General features: G+C 35.8%; 1 protein-coding gene across 3 annotated transcripts in view; it reads left to right on the forward strand.

Moving 5' to 3' along the window:
* The window catches only part of ALCAM (activated leukocyte cell adhesion molecule), a 202487-nt gene extending 177866 nt beyond the window's left edge, over positions 1-24621 (forward strand). Inside the window, exons 12-15 of one of the 3 annotated variants that reach the window (XM_088024393.1) lie at positions 2155-2283; positions 4077-4115; positions 4408-4525; positions 24506-24621. In XM_088024393.1, coding sequence (XP_087880519.1) covers positions 2155-2283; positions 4077-4115; positions 4408-4525; positions 24506-24593 — 374 coding nt within the window. In that variant the 3' untranslated portion in view covers positions 24594-24621. Of the gene's footprint in view, positions 1-2154; positions 2284-4076; positions 4116-4407; positions 4530-24505 lie in introns of those variants that run through there. The other 2 variants (XM_088024394.1, XM_088024396.1) reach the window with 2 other exon arrangements.
* Positions 24622-25238: the final 617 nt, after the last annotated feature.

Consider the following 25238-nt stretch of genomic DNA (forward strand, 5'->3'; position numbering starts at 1 on the left):
TGACATACTTGTTAAACATTCAATTTTTCTCTACAATAGTCTTCATGTCCCTCTTCTCAGTGGAGCCAGTTAAAGACTCTTCAGGAACACCCAGAGGTGCCATTTGCTTATCTGAATCTTCTGTGCTGCCTTCTTCCCAGCTTTGGACGCAGTTGAAATCCAGGAAGGCATCCATAAAGCAGAGTTGTATTCAGTTTGAAGTTAAAATTTCTTTCTCTGACAGGGAAGTTGAGCTGCTGGTCCAGCTCATACAACATAGTTTTGCAGAGCAAGGTGAAGTTTGGCTCTTTCATGTGTGGGTGATGCATATATATTTGCATAACTCCAAGCATAAAAGCTCCCCAAAGGAGTGGACACACTTGAAGCAAATGACTCCTGATTTTATTCAGTGTAATGGTTAACACACAAGGTAGCATGCATGAGGAAGGCAGAATGGCTCTGGGCACCTGAACTCTAAGGAAATGCAGTTTTCTTGTTTCAGAATAAAGACCTGAAACACCTAAATTGCTGACAGTGTACAGATATGGGGGGGCGGGTTTAGCGTCAAAAATGACTGTTTCTGGGGCACCTGGATGGCTCAGTCAGTTGCATGTCCGACTCTCCATTTCTGTTCAGGTCATGATCTCAGGGTCGTGAGATTGAGCTCTGTGTGGTGTCAGGCTCTGCACTCAGCAGGGAGTCGGCTTAAGATTCTCCCTCTCCCTCTGCCTCCCTCCCTGACCCCACTCCTGAGTGTGAATGCTCTCTCTCTAAAATAAATAAATCTTCAAAAATGACTTTTTCTTTTCTATTCTATCCTTTTTGCACTCTAATTTAATTAAATAATAATTATAGCAAAAAAAAACCTTTGGGTACTGATAATAGAAGCATAGAAAATAGAAAAATAAGCACACAATAAGTATTTGATGAATGAACAGATAAAGTTAAAAGGCCACTCTTAAAATGAACAAATATACTTTATAGAGATAAAACAAAAACAAAGACTCAGTGAGAAAGTCATGTGAAAAATACTAGTGGGAAGTGGAAAAATAGCATGTGAACTTATTATGAGGATAAAAATAACAATGCCATTCTTCATTGTCAAGGAGAAGGATTGATTCTGGCTCACTAGGTGATATGTTATTTTTCTTGTTCTAGGTTTGTGCTAATCCATCCATAATCTTTTATTTGTTCCCTCCTCAATCACATGGTGAATCTATTGTTTTATAACTACTGCTGCCTGTAAGCACTCCTGCCCCAGGTACTAGACAATATCCCCAAAGCAAGAGACTATCTCTTGTCCTGAAGGCCCTTATTGTATAGTTGAGGAGAAAGCAGATAAAGAACAAGGTAGGACATGGTGTGCACAATACAACTCAGAAAATAGCTCAGGTACATGTTTGCTTTAGTGCAATTGAATTTAGGAGTCAAGTCCTGGGGAAGAGATTAAACTGAATTGTGTCAGGGTGCCTGACTGGCTTAGTTGGTAGAGCATGTGACTCCTGATCTCAGGGTTCTTAAGTTCAAGCCCCATGTTGCGTGTAGAGATTACTTGAAAGGAAAACAAAAGAAAGTGAATATCTCTTATTTTTGGAGGAATTAAATATAGCAGTTGTCCTCATTAAGACCTCACAAAAACCAAATGAACTTACCAGTCACTGAAAAATAACCCATTCTCTATATTTAGCTCAGGAAACAAGAAGTTGTTTGATTTTTCCCATGAGCAAATCATACATATATATAAGTACTTAGATATAATAGTTTAAGGTAAAGGAATTAACCCCTGAAGTGAAAAACAATGACATAATTTACAAATAAGAATTAAATTCTTAAGTTTATTAAGAGAAAATTGGTGACTAATCACTATTTTGAGACAAATACTATTGTGCCAAAATATTAACTAACATGAGAATCAAAAGAGAAGAATTTAATTAATTTAATTATTAGAATTTACAATAGGACCATCAACAGAAACTCAGTTATGGATTCACTAATCTTCTTCCTCCCTGCTGGAGACATGAGCCTGATTTGGTCTTTATGGATGACCTTACATATACCCTTGAACACCAGAGAGCACTATGAAGCACCTCCCCTGTTTCACTCAGTATTACTTTTTTCCAAGGTTTTAATCCATTTCTTTTTTGAAACCCATCTTCCCTCTTCTTTTCCAGACAGAGGAATCTCCTTATATCAATGGCAGGTATTATAGTAAAATTATCATTTCCCCTGAAGAGAATGTTACATTAACTTGCACAGCAGAAAACCAGCTGGAGAGAACAGTAAACTCCTTGAATGTCTCTGCTAGTGAGTATTTCATTTCTGGCATTAAAAAAAGTAAGAAAATTTGAAGTTATTCTTCATTAGTTTAAAATCTTCAATTCCATCTTCCTGTACTGCATTATGGTAAGTTTTATGTATTTATTTGGCATCTGGTATCATCATCATAGACTCTTTTTTTTTGTCCTGGTGACCATCCTTGTATTGTCTTGTCTTGACTGTTGAATCATTTCATGTTTTATGGGTCAGAGACCTTATCTGGTCCAGGAATATTTCCCAAGAGCAACAGAGGATAAGAACTGAGTTATTGTTATTTAATCCAGGTTTTGTGTTCAGAATAGAGATAACTCAAAGATTATCTTAAAGCATTTTGTTACAGTTTTAATTTTGGTAAAATTTTGCATTCCAATTCTTTGTGGTATTTATCCTACATTTATTTTGAATAGGAATGCCACATGCACAGTCATTTAGCAAATTGGTAGGGAAACTGATAATAGAATTTATGAAATCTAGTTTCAAAACTGATGCTTTTGAATATCATATTTGAGTCATAGCTAAAAATTAGTTATTGAAATTATCCTAGAAAAAGTGAAAAAAAAACCTGACATGCTGAGCAGCTTTTCCTGAAAACAATTGTCATTTCATTTGAAGTTATCCATCATCTTCAATTCTGTCATTGTTCCTATTGCTATGTCAACCTTAAATCAGGGCAGGCCCTGGAATGAGGCTTGGTTCTGGACAGGATGCTAACTGACCTTCCAAACTTTTACTTTGCAGTCAGTTGGATTCCTGTATGTGACATTAACAGAATAGGGATATACTGTCTAGGAAGTAGCTGGAGCAAGGACAAAATAACTGTGTAAAGATAATGGTCCTTAACAGAATATGACTAGAATATAAAAGCCTGATGGAGTGATAAGAGAAAAGAACCAAACAAATTTAACTCTAAAATAGGTGCATTGACTTCTCAAAATTCAATTTAGCGAGTATTGATTTGTCCTACCTAGAAAGAGAACTTATCCTTTCTTCCTGAACACAAGTTTCTCTTTTATTCTAACCCATTGAGTAGTGGTTTCTAGACCTCACAGTGGCTTAATGAACATTTAATACAGTTGTTTTCAAATTTAGTGAGCACCTCCTGAAATTCCAATGTAGTATGTATGAGGAGTCTGGGAATCTGCATTTTAATAGAAGTAGTTGGAAGTTCTGATGCAGGTCCATAGAAGAATATTTATGTAATTTAAAATTAGATGATGGTCCGGCACTTAAAATGGGCCAGGAGCATGGTGCTATCCAAGTCATTTGCAGGGCTTCTATGAACATCACAGATAATGCCTCTTTGCCTCTGAGACATCCCATTTTAACCTCCGCCCCCACGACTGTGAGAACATCTCTAATGACAAGTCCCTGATACTAGAGGATAAAATGAATTCACCACAGAGGCAGGAAAAGTTGAGAAACACTGCACTGTAGATTTGATATACAGCAACTTGTTTCTCTTAAAGAAAAAAAGTCCTATTAAAAGGTGGTAAATAGTGGAGAAATTAATATGGATTTCAGATTAACACTAAAGCTTGTCAGTTGTGAAATTTTCTATGTTAGATTAATACCTTTGCAGTTTTAACGACTCTCCTTAAAACAAGATTAATTTCTTTGTAGGGAAGTTCACGCTCTATTAAATGTAAATTTTTTTTCTACCCTTAGCTGTAGAATAGATATTTTATCTTTGAGTATTATTACATCATACTATAATGGTAAAGGTGACTTTCATATATCAACAAATTTTGTTTTTAATTTCATATTAACATTTTTCATTTCAGTAAGTATTCCAGAGCACGATGAGGCAGACGAGATAAGTGGTAGGTACTACGCTGCCGACTCTTCTTCCTTGACTATCAGCTCAAGATTTATGAAGTGTCATTGTATAAGTAATTTCTTAGCTGCCACAATTGTGACTTGAATTAAAATAGCAAATGAGACAAGATAGTAAGAATGCTAAAAATTTTATCTTTTAAAAGCACAAGTTTGCATGTTACTCATAGTAGTAGTAAACCTTAATTATTTTTAATAAGAAATAATAACCAGATTGACTTCTTCTCAGAAATCCTTAGCAGTGTCTGTAATTGCATGGAATTCTCTTCTCTGTTGTAGATGAAAACAGAGAAAAGGTGAATGACCAGGCAAAACTAATTGTGGGAATCGTTGTTGGTCTCCTCCTTGCTGCCCTGGTCGCTGGTGTTGTCTACTGGCTGTACATGAAGAAATCAAAGTAAGTTATGGAAAGAAGACTTTTCTTGCTCACTGACTTCCACTGGGAGAATTATTATTATTATTATTATTATTATTCATTTGAGACAGAGATACAGAGCAAGAGAGAGCAGGAGCAGTGGGGAGAGGCAGAGGAAGAGAGAAAAGCAGACTCGCTGCTGAGCAGGGAGCCTGATACGGGACTCGATCCTAGGACCTGGAAATCATGACCTGAGCCAAAGGCAGACCCCAACCATCTGAGCCACCAAGGCGCCCCACTGGGAGAATTAATACAGTGTGTTAATGATGCTCACTTCAGCTGGGCATGTCATTTCTGTGATAGGAAAGGCATGTCCTCCAAATCAAGCTGATCATCACGTTTTGCTTTCAGCTCACAGTGACTGCTTTGCCAGCGTTGGAGAATTGGCTTGGGGTGTGATTTCACATGTGTCCCCTTATTTTTCTCAGTCAATAGTCTAAATTCAATTATTTGTGTTTTTTTTTTTTTTTTCAATGCCTACGGGACGTTTTAAAAAGCGTATACTTCCAAAAGGTCAGCTATTCTGAACCATGTGGCTGAGGTTGGTGGAGATGAATTAAAAGTGGTTAGTACATCCTGCGGGAATGGCCAGGCATCTGTGGTGATGCGTCTGACCAGCAGTGAAACTGTTGGTGAGGTACTATTATCTTGTCACTTCTCTGCTCTAGTTAAGTCACTTTGGTATAAAAGGATCTAATTCAGAAAAAAAGAAAAATTCGTCATTATTTTTTTCTGCAATCTAAAAAGAAAATTAGACAAAGTACCAAGACTACTTTAAAAATTATTTAGATAGATAGTGTTTAGATTAAAAATTATTAGTTGTAGGGGCGCCTGGGTGGTTCAATTGGTTAAGCGTCTGCCTTTAGCTCAGGTCATGATCCCAGGGTCCTGGGATTGAGCCCCACATCTGGCTCCCTGATCAACAGGGAGCTTCTCCTTCTCCCTCTGCCTGCCGCTCCCCCTGCTTGTGCTCTCTCTCTCTCTGCCTTTCTGTCAAATAAATAAATAAAGTCTTAAAAAAATAAAAATTTTTAGTCATAAAAAATACAGATGGAACCAACTTTACAAATTATCTAACAGTGGTTTATAATGAAAATCTGATTAACCAATGAAGATTCTTAATGTACACACATGCCTAATAGTCCTCATCACCTCAGGCTTGACCCCAGATTTGGATGTGAGTGGGTAGAGATGGGGTCCTAGCATTTGCATTTTTAAAGTCTCCTCAGTGATTCTGTGGTATACCATTGGTTTGAAACATGAAGAAATTGATTTTCGCAAGGGGATGTGTATAGCTAGTGGCAAATTTGGACTTGACTTTGTATTTTCTTGATGTCTGATATCATCACCCCTTTCAACAAGTCAGGTAAGTTAACTTAAAAGAAAATCAAAAGAAAAGGCAGACTCAGTAAGACCCATGATCTTACCCTGTAAAGAAAGCAATTGCAGCAAAGGAAGTAATATTCGAATGGAGCTGCCATCAAAGGGAGGCAATAGCTCAGAAATTTTTAAGGTCACATCGTATGAGCTCTGTCTTGATCCTGCAACTCATCTCTGAAGTAGATACTGTTATTACTCATGTTTTACATTTGAAAGAATTGAGGCAGAAAATAGTTAAATGATCTTGGCACCTCACTCCCCCATCTTGAGCAGTTCCCACTGTCACTTGGTGACAAATATGTTCTTTTTCTCGGTGAACGTTTTACCTACCAACACTTCATGTGGGCTTGTGTCTGTGGTTTCTGTGGAAATTTTAGAAGATTGCCCAGAGGCAATATCTTACTAAAATTCTCCTTCTATGTGTATAAGTTTCTTCTTGGTCAAAATCCTATTCTCTTTTTATAATCCACTATAAGGTACTCACAAATCTAACAGTTTGGGATCTGGGGTATTTCCATTTTATTTACTTAGGATTTCTGAAGCATTCCAATGTAATTTTATTTCTTAAAAGAATAAAAATGAAATAAATTTCTCTGTATCCTGGAATTGAGCTGAAAAATAAACAGCAGTTTTCTACATTATGACCAAATAAATGCTAAATTTTTGGAACACCCCCCAATGTTCTTAATCATCCTATTCTAATTGCCAGGATTTCATTAGATGCCATTTATCCTCCTATGAATAAAAAAAAATTATGTGTGTGGGATTTTTTTTGTTGTTACTTCATTAGTTATTATCATATCGTGACTCAAAATTAAAATCATGGATAAATGAATGCTGGACACTTGGCTTTATAGTGTCTTTAGGTCAAGGGTTAAGACTTCATGGATTTCCTTTAAAGTGCCTCATTAAATTAAGTGCAGATTTACTATCTGACTTGAATGTTCATCTAAGTAACTGTTATTTAATTGAAAAGAGCATCCATTTTGTCAGAGTTAATATTATTTGTAATCAAAATAATAAATTGCAATTCTCATGCCAAGCATTAAAGTATTTTTATGAAGAATTTGTGAAACTCTTAAGATTTGCTAAGTGTTCTGCATTCCTGATAGGTTATTCCTTGCTAGTGCCCTCTGAGATAAGCCAGCATTTTTGCAAGATGAGTTATTGTTAATCCCCGTGTCCAGAGTAAGTGCACTTTCATAACAAGAGCTTTCAAGTTAAGAATTGCTAAGGCCATGTTTGGGTCTAGTATACTCTTTCTTCTTTTCTATTCTTCTACTTCAACTTTTCAAAGCAATATGAGGATTTCATTGCTATCATTAGCTAATTCATCACCATTTTACATGGGCAGGAGAGATTTTTTTTTTTAATAAAGATATATTATTTTCTCCAGTTTTTCTCCAGATATATATCTCTATGTTCACCATCTTGCAAAATAATACCATTAACGATCTTGTGAGTCACCAGTATGGCAAACACTTAGAACAAAAATTATGAGTTAAAATCTTACTTTAAAAGCCTCAGTGATACAGCTCGCAGAGCAGGGAGGTTTAAACAACATTTAGGGGAAGTTCTTTGCATTGGCATGTTTAAAAGTCAGTGGAGAGAGAGGGGAGAAACCATCTTTTATGCCCAAGTACAACTTAAGAGTGTTAACATTCCTAGTGATACTTAGCTAACATGCATTCCCCATTCCATTGGTATGAGCTACATATTTTTATACCTATTTCAAATATGGAGAACAGCAAGAAATGCTTCGTAGTTGTACTTGGCCTTGTGATCTGGTATATTCATTGGAGAGAAGAACTCATGATTCTTCTGCTGCTTTGAATCATACATATTCTCACTGGAAGCTTTTTTCTTTACACTGGCTATTTTTTGGTAATGAAAGTGGATGACTCTGATCATTTCCCATGTATGTAGGGTATTAATTCGCAGTTGTAGGCAAAAAGCATTGATTGCCTAAGCCCACTTCATGTTTAGTTGTTTAACAGGTAGGAGAGCATTAAAGAACTAAGACAGATTCAATTATTATTTTTTATTATTTTCTCCATTTCTCTCCATCCTGTCCTCTGAACATTGTTTTTAGCTCTACAGGAAGTTACCTGCTATTATTTGAGTTCCACATCCTCTCTTGCATATCTTATAGTACAATAAGTACATAATAATAACAATGAAATAAATAATGAAATAATAACAATAATGAAAAATTCAAAGAGCCAAAGATAAAGGAAAAATATAAAGGCAGCATGATGTAGCCACTAAATTATTCAGGCATTTGTTAAAACCATAATTTCCAGGGGCACCTGGGCGGCTCAGTTGGTTAAGCGTCTGCCTTCAGCTCAGGTCATGATCCTAGGGTCCTGGGATCGAGTCCCACATCAGGCTCCTTAATCGGTAGGGAGCTTCCTTCTCTCTCTCCCTCTGCCTGCTCTCCTTGCTTGTGCTCTCTCTCTCTCTCTCTCTCTGTCAAATAAATAAATAAAATATATAAAAAAAAAACATAATCTCCAGGCTGGTTGCATTTAAGAGACCCCTGACCACCATACTTCTTATCGCTAAACTGGAAGTAAGCACTAGCCAGATATTTGTTATCTCAAAATACACATTGTCTGAATATTGGAAACTTACCAAGAGATTTATCTTTTGCAACTGTGGAACTCATGACTATTTTCATGACGTTTCTATGTAAGCCTAAAACTCACAAATATCTTGTCAGTCTGCCTTGTATAATGCTGTATTATTCCACTACTGTCTCAGGAAAAAACAGAAATCGTCCTAAACCGGTGAAAAAGACTAAAGAGGACTTGGCTAAACCCCTGAAATTTCAAGAAACAATGTTATTTGTTTCTTAACAATGTTATTAAGCCTTTCTAAAATTTTTCTCATTAGCGTCTCCTGATATATAGAAGATCTTGCAAAAAAGTTGATTTTAACTAAATTCTATTTCTAATCAATACCTACTTTAAAATTAAACGTATGTTCCCATGAGGGAAAATCAACTCCTCACCGAATAATTTGAGAAGATCGTACCTGAGGACCAACTATAGCACATTTTTCATGACTTCCGTCATTTATCACTACATAAGCACCTATTAGTCTTTTTTCTTTTTATTCTTTTAACTGAAATCCTCAACAATTTAATGAGTTAAATGCAATTAACCCTATTTCACAGTGTCCAAGTCTCTGTGAAATTAACCTCAAGATAATGCATGTAGTATATTATTCCATATCCCATATAATTTCAAATATATTTTGCTGCCTCAAGACTTCTTTGGAATTAAAATTTTATCTCTGACTTTGATTGCCTGCCAGCATTTAATATAGTGCAAAGGATGAAAGGGTGTGCTCTAAAGTGCAGGGCTGATGTGGCCTCTCCCCTTGTATTAGAAATCAGGCTAATCCAAATTTTGGGTTCTTTCTCTTTCCCTACCCATAGTCTAGCAGGCAGTTAGAAGAAGGAAGAAAAGAAAATGCCCCGTTATTCTATCAAACCATAAATAACAGAGTGAACTAGAGGGGAAATAAGATAATATAGAAATGCTAGAGTCCCCATCCAGGTAATCACAAGGTCACTGGCCATTCAAAGGGCAGAACCATCCATCTATGACCCTCCCCTCTCCTGCTAGATATTACCTGAAATGTTTCCAGAGGAAAGGGCTTGCTTCAAAACAAAATGTTTTCAATTTTTAAAATCTTTTCTAGCTGTCTGTATACATGCATTTCTTTCAATTTTTAAAATCTTGTCTAGCTGTCTGTATACATGCATTTCTTTCTTCTTCCCCTGAGCCGGGCTATGTGCTATACCAACATTACCCACGTTAAGGAAACACCTTGAACTCTTAGGCTGAATGCATCCTGTTCTTGTACATATTCAGAATTTTTATGTTTATTTTAATTCCCATTTGTTTATGTAATGGATTCTCCCCATATTCACTATTGGCCTAAATGAAAGGCCATTTTTTTTAACTTTTTACTGAGGACTTAAGAATTCCCTATTTTAGTGGAGAGTTTCTATAGAAAGTCTTAGAAATTCTAAGGATATAAAATGCAAAGTCATAATGATAAGACCAACTCTATTCTTCTTTTCCTGCTTCCAACCCAGAAAATGGTGACAACTCTTCTAAATGCAGGACAGTTTCTTCTAAAATGCAGGAACTAGAGCCCTCCTCTCTTCTAACTCTTTAGTAAGGTTGGCCCAGGCGGAAGCTCACTCTGCTGAGAGCTGTGATGAGGGAAGAAAGAAAAATAACTATTCTCTTGGATATGACCTTAATTACCTGCACAGGTATCAATGGCCAGTTTGCTGAAAGTGGCAATTCCACACTATCCGGGTCCCAGTCTTAAATACTGGTAGCCTTGGTGTCCTGTGGTGTCTGCCAGGCATGCTATAAATGAGAAATTACAGAAAAAGTCCCTCTACCTAGGAAGTGTTAATGATTACTCATGCTCCTTCTAGAATAGTTTTCAAATTTGTTATACATAAACCTCCTTTTGAAACACCTAAAATTTTATGAACTCTTTCATGTGGGAATGATTTGAAGGGGGTATTGTTTTGTTTTTCAACAATTCCATTATAACATTCCATCTATCTTTTCGAATGATAACATCTCCCAAGATTGTGATGTATTGCTTATGCCAGCCACTCTCACCCTCCTTCACTTTGCCAACCACCTTCATCCCCCACTAAATTATTTTTTAATTGGGATATAGTTGACATAGAACACAGGCTAAGGTGTACAACATGTTGATTTGATACCTCAATATATCATAATACGATTCCCACCAGAGCATTAGCTACCACTCCCACCATGTCACATGATTATCATCTCATTTTGCCATGAGAACATTTAAGATCTAGTGTCTTAGCAACTTTGAAGTATTAAATGAAGGCACACTTTGCTGACACCACCATTATTAATCCCCTACCTCTTCTGAAGTAGATCTAGAAACACGTCTATAATAGTGAGGGAAGTATCACAAAAAAGTTGGAGAATCTTCTGGAAAGTTATTTAAAAGCAACTTGAACCCTTAATAGGCAGTGTACTTAGGTAAATAACACAGAACAAAGAGTCGAGACCTAAGTTTGAACTCCGAGCTTCTGCTACTTGGCAGCTCTATGACGGTGGGCAGCAGCTACATGACTCTCATCAGTTTAGTTAGCCTGTGTTACCCACAGGGGGCTTTCCTAGACACCATCACATTTACCCTCACAGCAGCCTGTTTTGCAGATCCTGTTACCCCCAATTTATAGGTGAGCGAGCATGCTTCTGAGGAGGTATTTATCCAAGGACTTGAAACTCAGACTTGACACATGAGGATGAGAATCCGGGCCCACTGACCCTAAGGCTAAGACTTTAGTCCATCCCTCACAGATTAGACCTCTATGGCTTCTTCCAACATTGTAATTCTGTGATTTAAATTTTCTCTCGTATTTAAAGTTACCAAAAAGCCAAACAATGAAGAAAGTTTAGGACAACCATAAAAATTTTGACCCAAGCACTCATTCTTTATAAATGGCTAAACTTGTCCTTAGAATCAATTGACCAAAAAAATATTTTGCTGAAGAGAATGATTTTTGTCCTCCCTTCCAATAATAGATGCATTTCTAACCTCTGTAATTCTTTCAAATCTCTGAGATTTTCCAAAATTAAAAAAGATACATCCATAAAGTTACATTTTATTTTTATTTTTACCACATCAATTTCTAAACCAAGCCAAAGTAATCAGAATAATTTTTAAAGGCTTTTCCCTGCTGGAGAGAGTGAGGTCTCAGTAATAAAAATGGAAAAATTAATAATAAAATTCATGTAAATCTTATATATATACATATACTCAATGAATACCCCCTCCCCCACCAGCCACACTATTTTTATATCTATTTAGTACATTAACACTTAGCATATTTGTGTAACTGTGTAACGTGGTGCCTGGATTCTGGAGCAAGACCCCTGAAGTTTGAATCCTAGCTTTGCTACTTAGTAGCTCTGTGATCACAAGCAACTTTATTAGTCTCAATAGAATATGGAGTTATCCTAAGGCTGAAATAATTTCATATCTATGCCATACTTAGAACACTGACACATTAAGGCATTATGACAATGCTAGCAGTTATAATTTTGGAGAGTGAGATTAAGAAAAGGAGATATTTGCTTTTCATTTACCATTTCTTACTTTTTTTTCTTTTGTTTTGTGAACATTAAGAAAAACGATTTGTTTGAATTTCCTCAACTCTTACTCTACAAACATATTCTACAGATATTTCGTATTACCCCTAACAACCTCTTTTTTTTTTGTAATTCCAAACTCTGAGCAGTGATCTTTAGGCTGATTTACCTGGACAAATATATTGAAAGATACTGTGATTTGCCCTGAATACAGCTTCCCAAGAAATAATTCTAGTCACTCCCTTCCCCTTGATACCGCCTTCTACTTAATACAACTTGATGAAACCATAGAAGCTGCTCTCCATCTCTAGACCAATAAATCTACCTAGAAGGTAAATAGAAAGGGAAATGCAAACTGTGTGCAGTTTTTCACCACACATTTTGCCCGGTTCTTTCAGTGCCCGCTATAAGGCATATATGCTTTAGCTTTTCTCAGTGTAATGTTTTTATATTAAGGTAAAATATGCTTACAATAAATGTGCAGTTAAATCTGTTTTGATAAATTTAATACACCCTTGTGACCATTACTCCAGTTACAGAATAGAGCATCCCATCACCCCAGAATGTTCCCTTGGACTCTCTTCCTGTTCAGCCCCACCATCCACATTCCCTTAGGCAACCACCGTACTGATTGTTATCACCTGAGATTACGTTTGCCTAATCTTGAACCTCAAATAAATGGAATTATACAGATGTACTCTTTTGTCCTGGGCTTCTTTCATTTAACATAATGTTTCTGAGATACATGTATTAATGATTTCATTTTTTGAAATTACTGAGTAGTGTTCCACTGTTAGAATATATCACATTACTTTAATCCATTCTCTTGTTCGTGGACATTTGGATCGTTTCCAGTTTGGGCTATTATGAATAATACGGCTAAAAACATCCTTATACAAGCCTGGGTGGCTCAGTCGTTAGGCGTCTGCCTTCGGCTCAGGTCATGATCCCAGGGTCCTGGGATCGAGCCCCGCATCGGGCTCCCTGCTCCGCGGGAAGCCTGCTTCGCCCTCTCCCACTCCCCCTGCTTGTGTTCCCTCTCTCGCTGTGTCTCTCTCTGTCAAATAAATAAATAAAAATCTTAAAAAAAAATAAAAAAAATAAAAAAATAAAAACATCCTTATACAAGCATTTTTGTAGGCATATGTTTTCATTCTCTTGCGTTAATATCTAGAAATGGAATTGCTAGATCATAGAGTAGATATTTTTCATAAGAAATTGCCAAACAGCTTTCCAAAGTAGTTGTCCAGTTCCCAACTCCTACCAGCTGTATTTGAGAGTTTCAGTTCTTCCACATCCTTGCCTAAATTTGGTGTTGTCCTTCTGTTTAATTTAGCCATTCCAGGAGGTGTGAAATTATATCTAATTTTGGTTTTAACTTGCATTTCTCTGAGACTAACGATTTTAAGCTCCGTGTACTTATTGGTCATCATTTTTTTTGTGTGCAGTGACTATTCAGGTCTTTTATTTATGATTTTACTGGTATTTTTTTTTTTGTGAATGATGTAAGAGTTCTTTACATATTCTGTATAAAAGTCCTTTGTTGTAGATATATTGTGACTATTTTGTCCTAGTCTGTGACTTGGCTTCTTTTTCTTTTCTTAATGCTGTCTTTTAATGAGCAGAAGTTTTTAATTTTAATGAAGAACAACTTAGGCACTTTTTCCTATTATGTTTAGTGCTTTCTGTGCTCACTCTTCAAAACCTTTGCTTATCCCTAAATGGCAAAGATATTTTTCTGTCTTTTTCTAGAAACTTTATACATTGGAGGATATGATACATCTAAGATAAAGTTTGTTTGTTTAGTTGGTTTTTGCTTTTGCCATACATGTATTTGTCAACTCATTCTGGCACCATATGTTAAAAAGACTTTCTTCTGGCCTTGGAATATTTGTAGTAGTAGTAGTGGTGGTAATAATAATAATAGTAGTAATAATAATGTAAGTCCTTCAACTTTGATGTTCTGCTTGTGTTAGAAGTCTTATTTCTTTGCATTTTCATATAAATTTTAGCAACTTGTTAATTTCTACCAAAAAAATTAAGAGCTCTGTGGGATTATTGTTGCTTTGAATTTATAGATAAATTTGAGTAGATTTGAATCTTAAGTTTGACCTCTTATGTAGCCTTCCAAAATATTAACATCATATATCTCTCCATTTACTCTCCATTTTTTCTTAGCAGTATTTTATAACCTTTAATGTAGATATTGACATATCTTACAAAATTTATTCTTATGCTTTATGTCCTTTGCAGCTATTATAAATGAAATTATTTTGCAATTTTTATTTTCCATTTTTATAGTAGTGTATAAAAATATTATTAATTTTTTGTTGTTGGAATCTGTACAACCATCTTTCTAAATTCACTTGTTAATTCTCTTGGTTGTTTTGTGGATTCCTTAAGATTCCTATGTAAACAATCATTTCACCTGAAAATGGGGATAATTTTACTTCTTCCTTTCCCTTCTGTATGCTTTTTATATTTCTTTTTCTTTATTGCACTCATAGAGACCTCCAATACAATGTTGAATAGAACTATTGAAATCCTTAAGGAGGGAACTGTTCAATATTTGCGATTATGTATGATATTGGCTCTGTATTTTTCATATATGCCTACCCAAAGTTAGCCGAACTGTGAGGCTAGGGTACAATCCTTCCAACTGCCCAGTCTGCCCAAGACTTCTGACCCCAGATGCAAGGTAGGGTCCGAATACAAAGTTAGAGAAAGAGTCCACATTAGAACACCCTCACTTCTGATACCACTTCAAATTGAGGGTTTCCCAAAACCATGCTCAGGTTTGATCAATTGCTAATACAGAGTTTACTAGAAACTAATATACTCTCATTTATGTTCATCACAAGGAATGGATATTGGCCAAGGAAAAAAAGTGTAGGGCAGAGTCTGGGGGAATTCCAAATATGAAGTTTCCTTTATCTTCAGGGACATGTTACTCTACTGGCATTGATGTGTGGCAAAAGCATGGGGTATTGCCAATCTGAGAAACTCACTTGCGATTTTGCTGTCCAGAGTTTTTACTGGGGCTTCGTTATACAGGCATTACTGATTGACTACTTGTCCATATGGTTAAGCTCAATTTCCAGCCTCACCCAACCTTAGAAATCAGGCTGATATCACATGACTTAAAGCTCTAAACCATATAGTTGCTCTTTCAGGTGAGTGAGTGTTGATGGACCTATCCTGAGACATCTTCTCAGCACAAGCAATCAGGTGTGATTGAAGAGACCCACCAGGAAAAGAAAGCCACTCTTAGCATTCAGAGTATTCTAACTATTTAGAGCTTATCTCCTAGAAACTGAGGACAAAGCCCAAACCTCTCTTGGGGCAAGACCAAATTCCTTACTACACAATGTCCTTCAACAGGTTAAAGAATTTTTTTAAAATATTCCTAGATTACTAAGTTTCTATCACAAATTACTGTTGAATTTTCTCAAATGCTCTTTCTACATCTATATTACATCTACATTATTTGTACAAAAAAATCATACTGTTTTCTTATATTCTTTATTCTGATAAATTATATTGATTATTGAATATTAAATGTCCATTTCATTTAAGTTGTTGACATTTTTGCAAAAAGAAAAGTTATCCATAGAATTCCAATTCTGTAGTGGTAACACTTTATTTTCTAATATTTCTAATATTTTGTTCCCTTATCATGCTCAGTCTTTTTAGAGAATTAATCAATTTTCTTCATAATTTCAAATAACTTTCTTGTTTTGTTTTCATTTCTATTGCTTATTTTCAGTTTTAATTCTTTTTGCTCTTAGGATTACTATTCTCTCTCTTCCAGCTGGAGTTCAACTTTCTCTTCTTTTTCTAATTTCATAAAGTGAATTAAAAATTTAGATAACTGATATTAGCCTTCTTTTGTAACACAAGCATTTAAACTATGAATTTCGTTCTCAGCATTGTGTTAGTTGCATTCCACAAATTTCAGTATGCTGTATTTTCATGTTCATTCAGCTCAAAATGTTTTCGGATTTCTTTTGTGGTTTCTTTGGAGCCATATAACTCCAAAGGTTCTTAAATTCCAAACATTTCTCATTGACTTCTGTTTTGTTAAGCTTATGCAAGCTTTTAGTCTTTTGAAATGCATTGCTATTCTTTTTGGCCTACCATGCAACCATGCAGTATTACCTGGTAGATGCTAGATGGGCACTTGAAAAAAAAATACTTGGTGGTTGATGGGTACAGTGTTCTATAGTTCTATGCCAGATTAAGGTAGGTAATAGTTTGTTTATATCTTATTATTTTTTTTACAGATTTTTTTTCAAATTATATGAAATCACTTCGCATCTAAGAGGGTAATAAGCATACACTTCCAGTACTAGAGCTAGCTCAGTACTAGTTACTTCGTCATGATTGTGCATACGGGATTTTGGTCCATAAATTCTATCAGCTTCTGAAACAGGCATATTACATTCTCTAAATAAGACTGTGTACTTGTCTATTTATTTCTCCCTTTAATTCGGTCCATTTTTGCTTTATGTTTTCACTAACGATACACTTACAATTGTTATGACTTCCTTAGGTATTGCAACTCTTATAACTATGAAATGTCTCTCATTATTGCTGTAATGTTCCTTGTGTTGAATTTTACATTGCCTGATATTAATATAGCTATACTGCTTTCAAATGCTTTCTGTTTTCATGTGTATTTTTTCTCTCCTTTTATTTTCAATTTTGTATCTCTGTATACTTAAAGTACATCTCATATACAGTAAGGTTGATCAAACTATGACTCTCAGGCTGCTGCCTGATTTTGTAAATAAAGCTTTATGGTAGCACAGCCATGCTCATTTCTTTACATACTGTTACATGTTGTTTCACACTATAAGGCCAGTGTTGAACAGTTGGAGCACAAACCATAGCCAAAATATTTACTATCTGGACCTTCTAGAAAAAAAAAATTAATGCCTGGAATGTAGCATTTAGTTATTCTGCTTGCTAGTATAGTCTGACAAACACCCTTTTAATTGGAGGATTTAGCCAAGCTACACTTAAGTATTGATATAATTACATTTAAGACCACCATCTCACTATTTGTTTTCTAGTTGTTCTCTCTTCCTCTTTTCCTGCTTTCCTTTGAGTTATTCAAATAAGTTTTAGCATTACATTTTAATTTCTCTAATGGCCTTTTAACTCTACCTCTTTGTATTTTTTTATTGTGGTTGCTGTAGGAATTACAAAAGAGCTCTTAATTTACAACAATCTACTCATGTAATAATCTAGAACCCTTGAAACATTATAAATGTATTTAACCTCCTTCACATAATTATAGTGTGTGGTTTGTGGTATATGCAGTTATAATGGATATGACAACAATAGCAAAAAGGATGGAGACAGTTAAATGAAATTATAATGGGTTTTTTTTAAAGATTTTATTTATTTACTTGTCAGAGAGAGAGAGAGAGAGCACAAGTAGGTGGAGGGGTGGAGGGAGAAACAGGCTCCCTGCTGAGCAGGGAGCCCGATGCGGGGCTCGATCCCAGGACCCTGGCATCTTGACCTAAGCCGAAGGCAGACGCTTAATGGACTGAGCCAACCAGGTGTCCCTGAAATTACAATGTTTCAAGGGTCTTTTATAATGTTGTATATATCACATTAAATGATTGGTTGTCTTTATAAAAAATTGTTTTAAATGGTACTTATATTTTACCATACATATATAATTCGCATTCATTCTTTCTTATACATCTGAGTTTCCATGTAGTGTCATTTCCCTTCAACCAAAGAACTTCCTTTAAAACTTCTTTTAGCACAGGTCTGCTTGTGATGATTTTTTGCAGTTTTCCTTCATGCAGTTTAATATGTCTTTATTGCCTTTATTCAAAAGGTCTTTTTACTGAATATAAAATTCTGGGTTCCCATTCAGTTTTTCTCTGATTGACTTATTTCACTTAGCATAATCCCCTCCAGTTCCATCCATGTCAATGCAAATGCTGGGTATTCATCCTTTCTGATGGCTGAGTAATATTCCATTGTATATATGGACCACATCTTCTTTATCCATTTGTCTGTTGAAGGTCATCTTGGCTCCTTCCACAACTAATGAATCGTTGAACACTACATCAAAAACTAATGATGTACTATATGTTGGCTAATTGAACTTAATAAAAAACATTCTGGGTTGAGATATTTTTCTTTCAGCCTTTTAAACATATTTTAAATGTCTTTTTTTTTTTCACCAGGAAATGCATTTTTTCCTGATGAAACAGTCAGCAGTAATTCGTGTCATTGTTCCTCTGCACAAATTTTCTATGGCTACTTTCAAGTCCTTCTCTTTATATTTGCTTTCAGTTAGTTTGATTATGATATGCTTAGGTGTGTTTTTCTTTGTATCATTCCTCCTCCTCCAGAATTGCTGAGCATTTTGGATCTCCAAGTTAATGGACATGAACAACTCTGGGAATATTTTTCATTGTTTCTTCAAATATATTTTCTGCCCCAATGTCTTTTGCTTCTTCTACTGGGACTCCAATTACACAGACATTAGACTGTTCAGTTCACTGAGGATCTTTTTTTCCCCTGTCATCTTTCTCTCTATTTTTCAAAATGTATAATTTATGTTTTTTTTTGTCTTCAAGTTCACTGAGGCTTTCTTCTGCTACCTCCAATCTGATGATAAGACAATTCAGTGAATTATTCATTTGCAATATTGTAGTTTTAAGTGGTAGAATTATTTTTGTTTACATTTTTTGCACTGAGATTTCTGTCTGTTCTTTCATTGTCACCACATTCTTCTTTATGTCATTGAATATGTAAAACAATAACTGATTGGAAGTTCTCCCCTGCTATTCCCAAAGTCTGTGTCATCCACAGACACTCTCTGGACTTTGTGTTACATTTTTCTATTTTTCATATGTATGGTAACTTTTTTATATTATTATTATATATTAGTCTTTTTGAGGTGATATGTTGTAGAGATTCCATGTTCCATTGTATTCTTCTAAAGAATAGGGACCGTTTTTCCTAGCAGACAATTAAACTTCTGGCTGATTTCCTTGATTTTGTGAAGGTGACATCTACATTTTATGTGGCATGTCTGTCCTGGTTGAATAGAGACTCAACATGTAGTCTTTGCTTGGCTTTTCTGTGAAAGATCGATATGTTTGCCAAGGACTTTTGGTTTGGTGAGATTCAACTCCAAACTATGTTTCCCTGTGTAGATAGTAGCTAAAGTCTATGGCACATTTTTAAGCTTCCCAGCTGTTGCTTTCTGCTTGGCTAAGTGAAATTTCTCCCCTCCACACACACAGTTTAGGGATCATCCAAGGGGTTTATTGTGGTTTACATACATGTTTGGGGTTTTCACCACTCTGGGGCTCTCTTCTTTCTGAAATTTTTTTTCCCCTTTATTTTCAGCGTTTGTTCTAGTTAGCTTGTAAGTCTCCCAGCTGGGAAGTGACTTCAGAAGAGAAGTTATATAAAAATAGAGCTCACCCAATATAAGGGTCGAATTTCCTTCAGTTTCTACTTTCTTTTTGTCACCCTCAAGTACAGTCAAATAGTTTATTTTTCTGAGAGTTTATAATTGTTTTAAATGTAAAGATTAACAAGTTTTTTTTTTTAATCATTATTGCTACCAGAGCTTCTAATAGTCCATACTTTATTTCAAAGTTGTGTAATCATCATGTCCTCAACCTTAACTTCTTTCTTCCCATGTGGGTCAAAGAAAGCTGAAAAAAATCAAAATTGCAAAATTGATTTATTACATTGCTAAATTTTTAAATTAAAAAAATTTTCTTTTTTAGACTATGTCTACAGAACAATGACTCTTTTATATGTCACTCTAGTGGCTCCAAACAAGTTGGAGTTTTCACTTTAAAGGCAAAGAATAGTGGTTAATGAAATGAGTTTGAAAGAAAAAAGAGCAAGAGGGAGAGATAGTGAAAGGAGAAGTCTAGAGACAAGGGATAGCAGAAAAATCGGAGAGGTGAGAGAAGGCAAAGAGAATAAAAGGAAAGGGAAAGAAAGGAGAGAAGAGGCTTTCAGATTCATGTGGCTTTCCCTGATTACCACAATAGCTTACTGATTTATAGAAATTATGGTGGTTAGTATTTATTAGAATATATAGTTAGAAGCTTTTAGAAGAATCAAGGTATGTGTATATATATATATTTTTATTTAGTTTTATTTTAAATTACTGGAATAAGGAATCACTCAAGTACTGTCATTTCAACATAGTATTCTCTCTATTTTACCTTCTGTAAAAAAGCAGCTGGGTCTGTATGGACTTTATATTGGTGAACACTAATAACATAAGGAACAGTGGAAGGAAATACATATGAGCTATAATGAGGTCAGTTAATTCAATTCAGTAAAAGTAATGTCCTTTGGTTGCCTACCGTATTCAGTCAGTATATTATGTGCTTTGTGTTTATTCTCAAAGAGTTTATACTGAAGTCAAGGAGATGAAAGAGATTGGCTACATCTTGAAGTGTCATGGGACAGATGGCCAGAGATCTGGGTGGAGACTCTCCAAAAGGAAGAGCTAGATCTGTGTTTAAGGGCTGAAGAAAGGGAGACATGCCAGTATCTTAATCAGAAGACTCAGAGGGACATGCCTTAAGAATAGGGGTAAACCAAAGGTAGACTCTTACTAAAACTGCAACTGAGCCTTAACCTGGCTCAAGCCTAGACTAAACTGGAGTCATCGGCCCCTCACCCTGTCTGCTTAACAAAGGAAAAGAGAAACCATACCTGATGGACAATAACATTGTGTGGAGCAGTTCATTTACATAGATGGTGTCGAGGAAAATGAAAAGGACTAGCTGTGCAAAGAGTCAAGAAAATACAATCAATAATCAAGAGAAAAAGTAGATAAGCAGACCAATGCATGATTTGGACACTGTAGTTAATAAATAGACAAGGACATTAAAGTAACTATAGATAATATATTGAATGTGGAAGAAAAGATGGTCAAAGGAGATGGATGGAAAAGAGAATTAAAATGTATTTTTAAGTATTTTTAAATCAAATTGACATTTAGACCAGAAAAATATAGTATTAGAAAATAAGCCTTTGGTGGGTGAATTTAAAAGCAGATTGGCAGGCTGCAGTTGGCTAAGTGGCTGACTCCTGATTTTGGCTCAGGTCAGATCTCAGGGTCCTGGGATTGAGCCCCACCTTGGGCTCCATGTTCAGCCGGGAGTCTGCTTCTCCCTCTCCTTCTGCCCCTCCACCCACTGGTGCTCACTCTCTCTCTCTCAGATAAATAAATAAAATCTTTAAAAAAAATAAAAAAATAAAAGCAGATTGGGCACAGCAGAACCCAAGAGAAGTAAACTGGAATAGAGATCAATAGAAGATACCTAGATTGAAGGGCAAAAAGGAAAAAAGAATAGATAAGGCACATAAGAGCACAAGAAACATGCGGGGCACACACAGAAGATCTAACTTACGTATAAGTAATATACCGCAAAAAGCAAGAATGCCCATCACCAGTAAAATAAATAAATAAATCATCATGTATTCACCCAATCATAAGCTCTGTAGCAATGAGAATAAACAACCTATAGCTACAATCGACATTACCTGTGAATGTCACAAACATTAGTTTGAGTTTAAATAAAAAGCAGACAGGAATGAATACATGTGGTATGATTCCATTTATATGCAAATTACAAGGACAGGTAAAGCTTTCTGTGAGAATTCAGGATTGTGGTAACCATTGGAGAGGTGGTAGTGACTGGAAGGGAGCATAATGGGACTTCCGGGTCTGCAACTCTTCTGTTTTTTGAGCCGGATACTGGTTACATTCAAGCATCCAGTTTTTGAAAATTCACTGAATTGTATGCTTCTGATGGATACATTGCCTTGTATGGATGTTAGTCTTCAATCAAACCATTTTAATTTTATTTAAAGATTTATTTATTTGAGAGAGAGTGAGATAATGCTTGTGAGCATGGTGGGGAGGGGCAGAGGGAGAGGGAAAGAGAGAATCTCAAGCAGGCTCCACGCTGAGCATGGAGCCCAACGCAGGGCTCAATCTCACAACCCTGAGATCACGATCTGAGCCAAAACCAAGAGTGGGACACTTAACCAACTGCACCACCCCCGCGCCCCAGACAAAACCATTTTTACAAGGACTCATAGATTTGTTTTAAAAAGAAAATGATTCACAGATTCATAGAAAGTTCAAGCTCTATAAAAAGTCCTTAGAGAACATCCTAATTCACCAGCCCTCCATTTTACTGTTGAGGTTACCAAAACTTTATGTTATCAGTTAAGTGATTTGTTAGCCAAAGAGACTAAACCTCAAATTATCTGTGATGTATATAATGTAGACAGCATATGTATCTTATACTTTATATATAAACTTATTTTATATATATTTTATTATATATTTTATATATAAAATAGATGAGAGAGAGAGAACAAGGCCATCTACTTCATTCTTCCATTTGCCTAGAAAATACATATGATAAGGAAGTTGTCATTCACCATGATGTACCATTTTACTGCAAGATGGAAAATATTTATATGATAATATAAGTCAAGACATAGAATCAAACTTACATGTCTTGTTTACATTTTTAAATGTCTCTTGTAAAATTCTATTACATATTTTAGCACTTAGTCATGTTGGCAGAGTTTGAGCTTGCTCTCCTGCCTTATGAATGGACTTAGAAGGCTGTAGTTTAAGCTAAAATAAGAATTTTTAAATCACAAATTAAATTAAACTTGTGCTAAATGTAATGAATGTCCCAGTTAAATGAGCCATATGTCTTTATCTCACTTGTACATATATCATATACCATTACATATCTCTTTCTAGTAAAGTTGTAATTCTTAGCAAATGAGTTAAGGAATTCTATTTCAATAATAGAAATACTTCTAGGGGGGAAATTGGCAAAAAAATGAAAAAAATAGTAAAAATACTTTTAGGGGAAAAATGGAGTTTTCTCCTCAGCTTCCTTAACACATCTGGATATATATTTTTTTTCTTAAAAATAGAAATATTACTAGGAATTATATGGCAATAATAATTTGAAGTACCATATCACGGCAGTTCCACTGATGTGCTTATAACAGGGAGGGAGGGAGGGAGTTCAGGAAGGGAGGAAATGGTACACATTTTTTTTTTAGATTTATTTATTTTAGAGAGAGAGAGCATGAGCAGGAGGGGCAGAGAGAGAGAGAGAGAGAGCGAGAATCTGAAGTACACTGCAGTGAGTGCAGAGCCCAGCCTTGGGGCTCGATCTCACGATCTCATCAAGAGATCCTGACCTGAGCCAAAACCAAGAGTCAGACACTTAACCCAGAGAGCCACCCAGGCACCCCAATGGTATACTTTTTGAAATACAGTTATGATTTCTCCCGGGTCGTCCCAAAACCAAGGAATTTAGCTGTGTGCTTACAAAAACCTGATTTCAGCTCTTAAAGGATAGAACCCAGTAATGTGGGTAACCATGGTAGCCACTTGGGCACTGGTTCTCAAACTGTGGCATGCACCAGAGCCACCAGGAGGTCTTGACTGCTGGCCCTCTTCCCAGAGTTTTTCTTTTCATTGTTCTATGGCAGGGCCTCAGAATTTGCACTTATGTCCGGTTCCCAGGGGGTACTGATACTGCCGGTCTAGGACCACGATTTGAGAACCACTATGTTAGAGCTGTTCTAGCTTCTGCTGCCAACGTTGTCATAGACTTGGGTCCCTTTCTAATCTTGCTTTTGATTTATTTGATAAAACAGAGACACCTGTGTGGCTCAGTCAGTTAAGTGTCTGCCTTTGGCTCAGGTGCTGGGATCGAGTCTCACTTTGGGCTCCCTGCTCCACGGGGAGTCTGCTTCTCCCTCTCCCTTTGCCTTTCCCCCTGCTTGTGTTGGCTCTCAGTCTCTCTCTCTCTCTCTCTCTCTCTCTGTCAAATAAATAAATAAATAAATAAATAAATAAATAAATAATCTTTATTTGATAAAACAATTGATAAACCAAGATACAGGGCATTCGCTCAATCTGGACGCATAATAGGGAATGCTAAAAGGGAAACACCCTAATAAAACTCCCTTGGAAAAATTTTGTAGCAAGTTTTTACCCAAAAGGAAAATTTTGATTATTAAATGATAATAATTACTTCCCAGAAAGTGGAGAGAAAAGTAACCCAGCCAAAAACATGATGCAACTAAGTATGATAGTCTGTGTTCAAAATAATCGATTGCTTTTTCTCCTACTATATATTTAATGCAACTCCACTACCAAGGTAACTGCACTGGAATGTGCTCTGTTACCAATCAAGGCTCACCCTGTAGAATTGTTCGCCACAGTGGTTTGCCTGTATTAGATGTAAAACGTTTGCTTTTCAAAGATACATTAACGTGAACCCTAAAATTAAGAAGAAAAAAAAAGTTAAACACGCATGTGTCAACATGATGATATTTATTTTTCTTACAGGACTGCATCAAAACACGTAAACAAGGACCTTGGTAATCTGGAGGAAAACAAAAAGTTAGAAGAAAACAATCACAAAACAGAAGCCTAAGAGAGAAACTGTTCTAATTGTTGTCCAGGTGGGTAGGTGGTGTGAGGTTTCTAGAAATAATTCCCAGGCAAGTGTGACGTATCCCAGGAGAGGAGAGGGAGAGCCTTGACATTAAATCACTACAGAATTGCAGCTTTCATATAGGAGGAGAGTTCCTCCAGAGGACACTTTGGTAACTCAGAAAGGTATTCTCAGAAGAAGAATGGAATCTCAATGGTCTCCCCATCCTCTAAAAATAACCACTATCCTCTGAGTAATTAAAGTCAATTTTGAGATTGTAACATTCAATTAGCATTTTGTATTCTAATGCCAAAAATTTTGCTGAGTGCAAAGAAGCTTAATTTTATAAATTGATATTTTGCTTGGATGAGAGCTGATTCTATTACTTCAGATTTATTTTAAAAAGCAATTATAAGAATGACTTTTAAATATAAAAATTTTAATCTAGGGATTTAATATTTACAAGTGTCCATGCATATATGCAGCCGCTTCCCAAACTATTTTCGTGAAAAGCCTAACAAATTTGTGTAGATCCATAAACACCTTTGCAGATAGTATGTATATTGTGTGTGTGTGTGTGTGTGTGTGTGTGTGTGTGGACATATATGTATCTACATGTGCGCCTATATGTATGTGTGTATAATG

Source organism: Eumetopias jubatus, unplaced genomic scaffold (genome assembly GCF_037043125.1).
Source record: "Eumetopias jubatus isolate StellerSeaLion01/CBP00866 unplaced genomic scaffold, mEumJub1_p1.0 scaffold_1, whole genome shotgun sequence".
NCBI classification, from domain to species: Eukaryota; Metazoa; Chordata; class Mammalia; order Carnivora; family Otariidae; genus Eumetopias; species Eumetopias jubatus.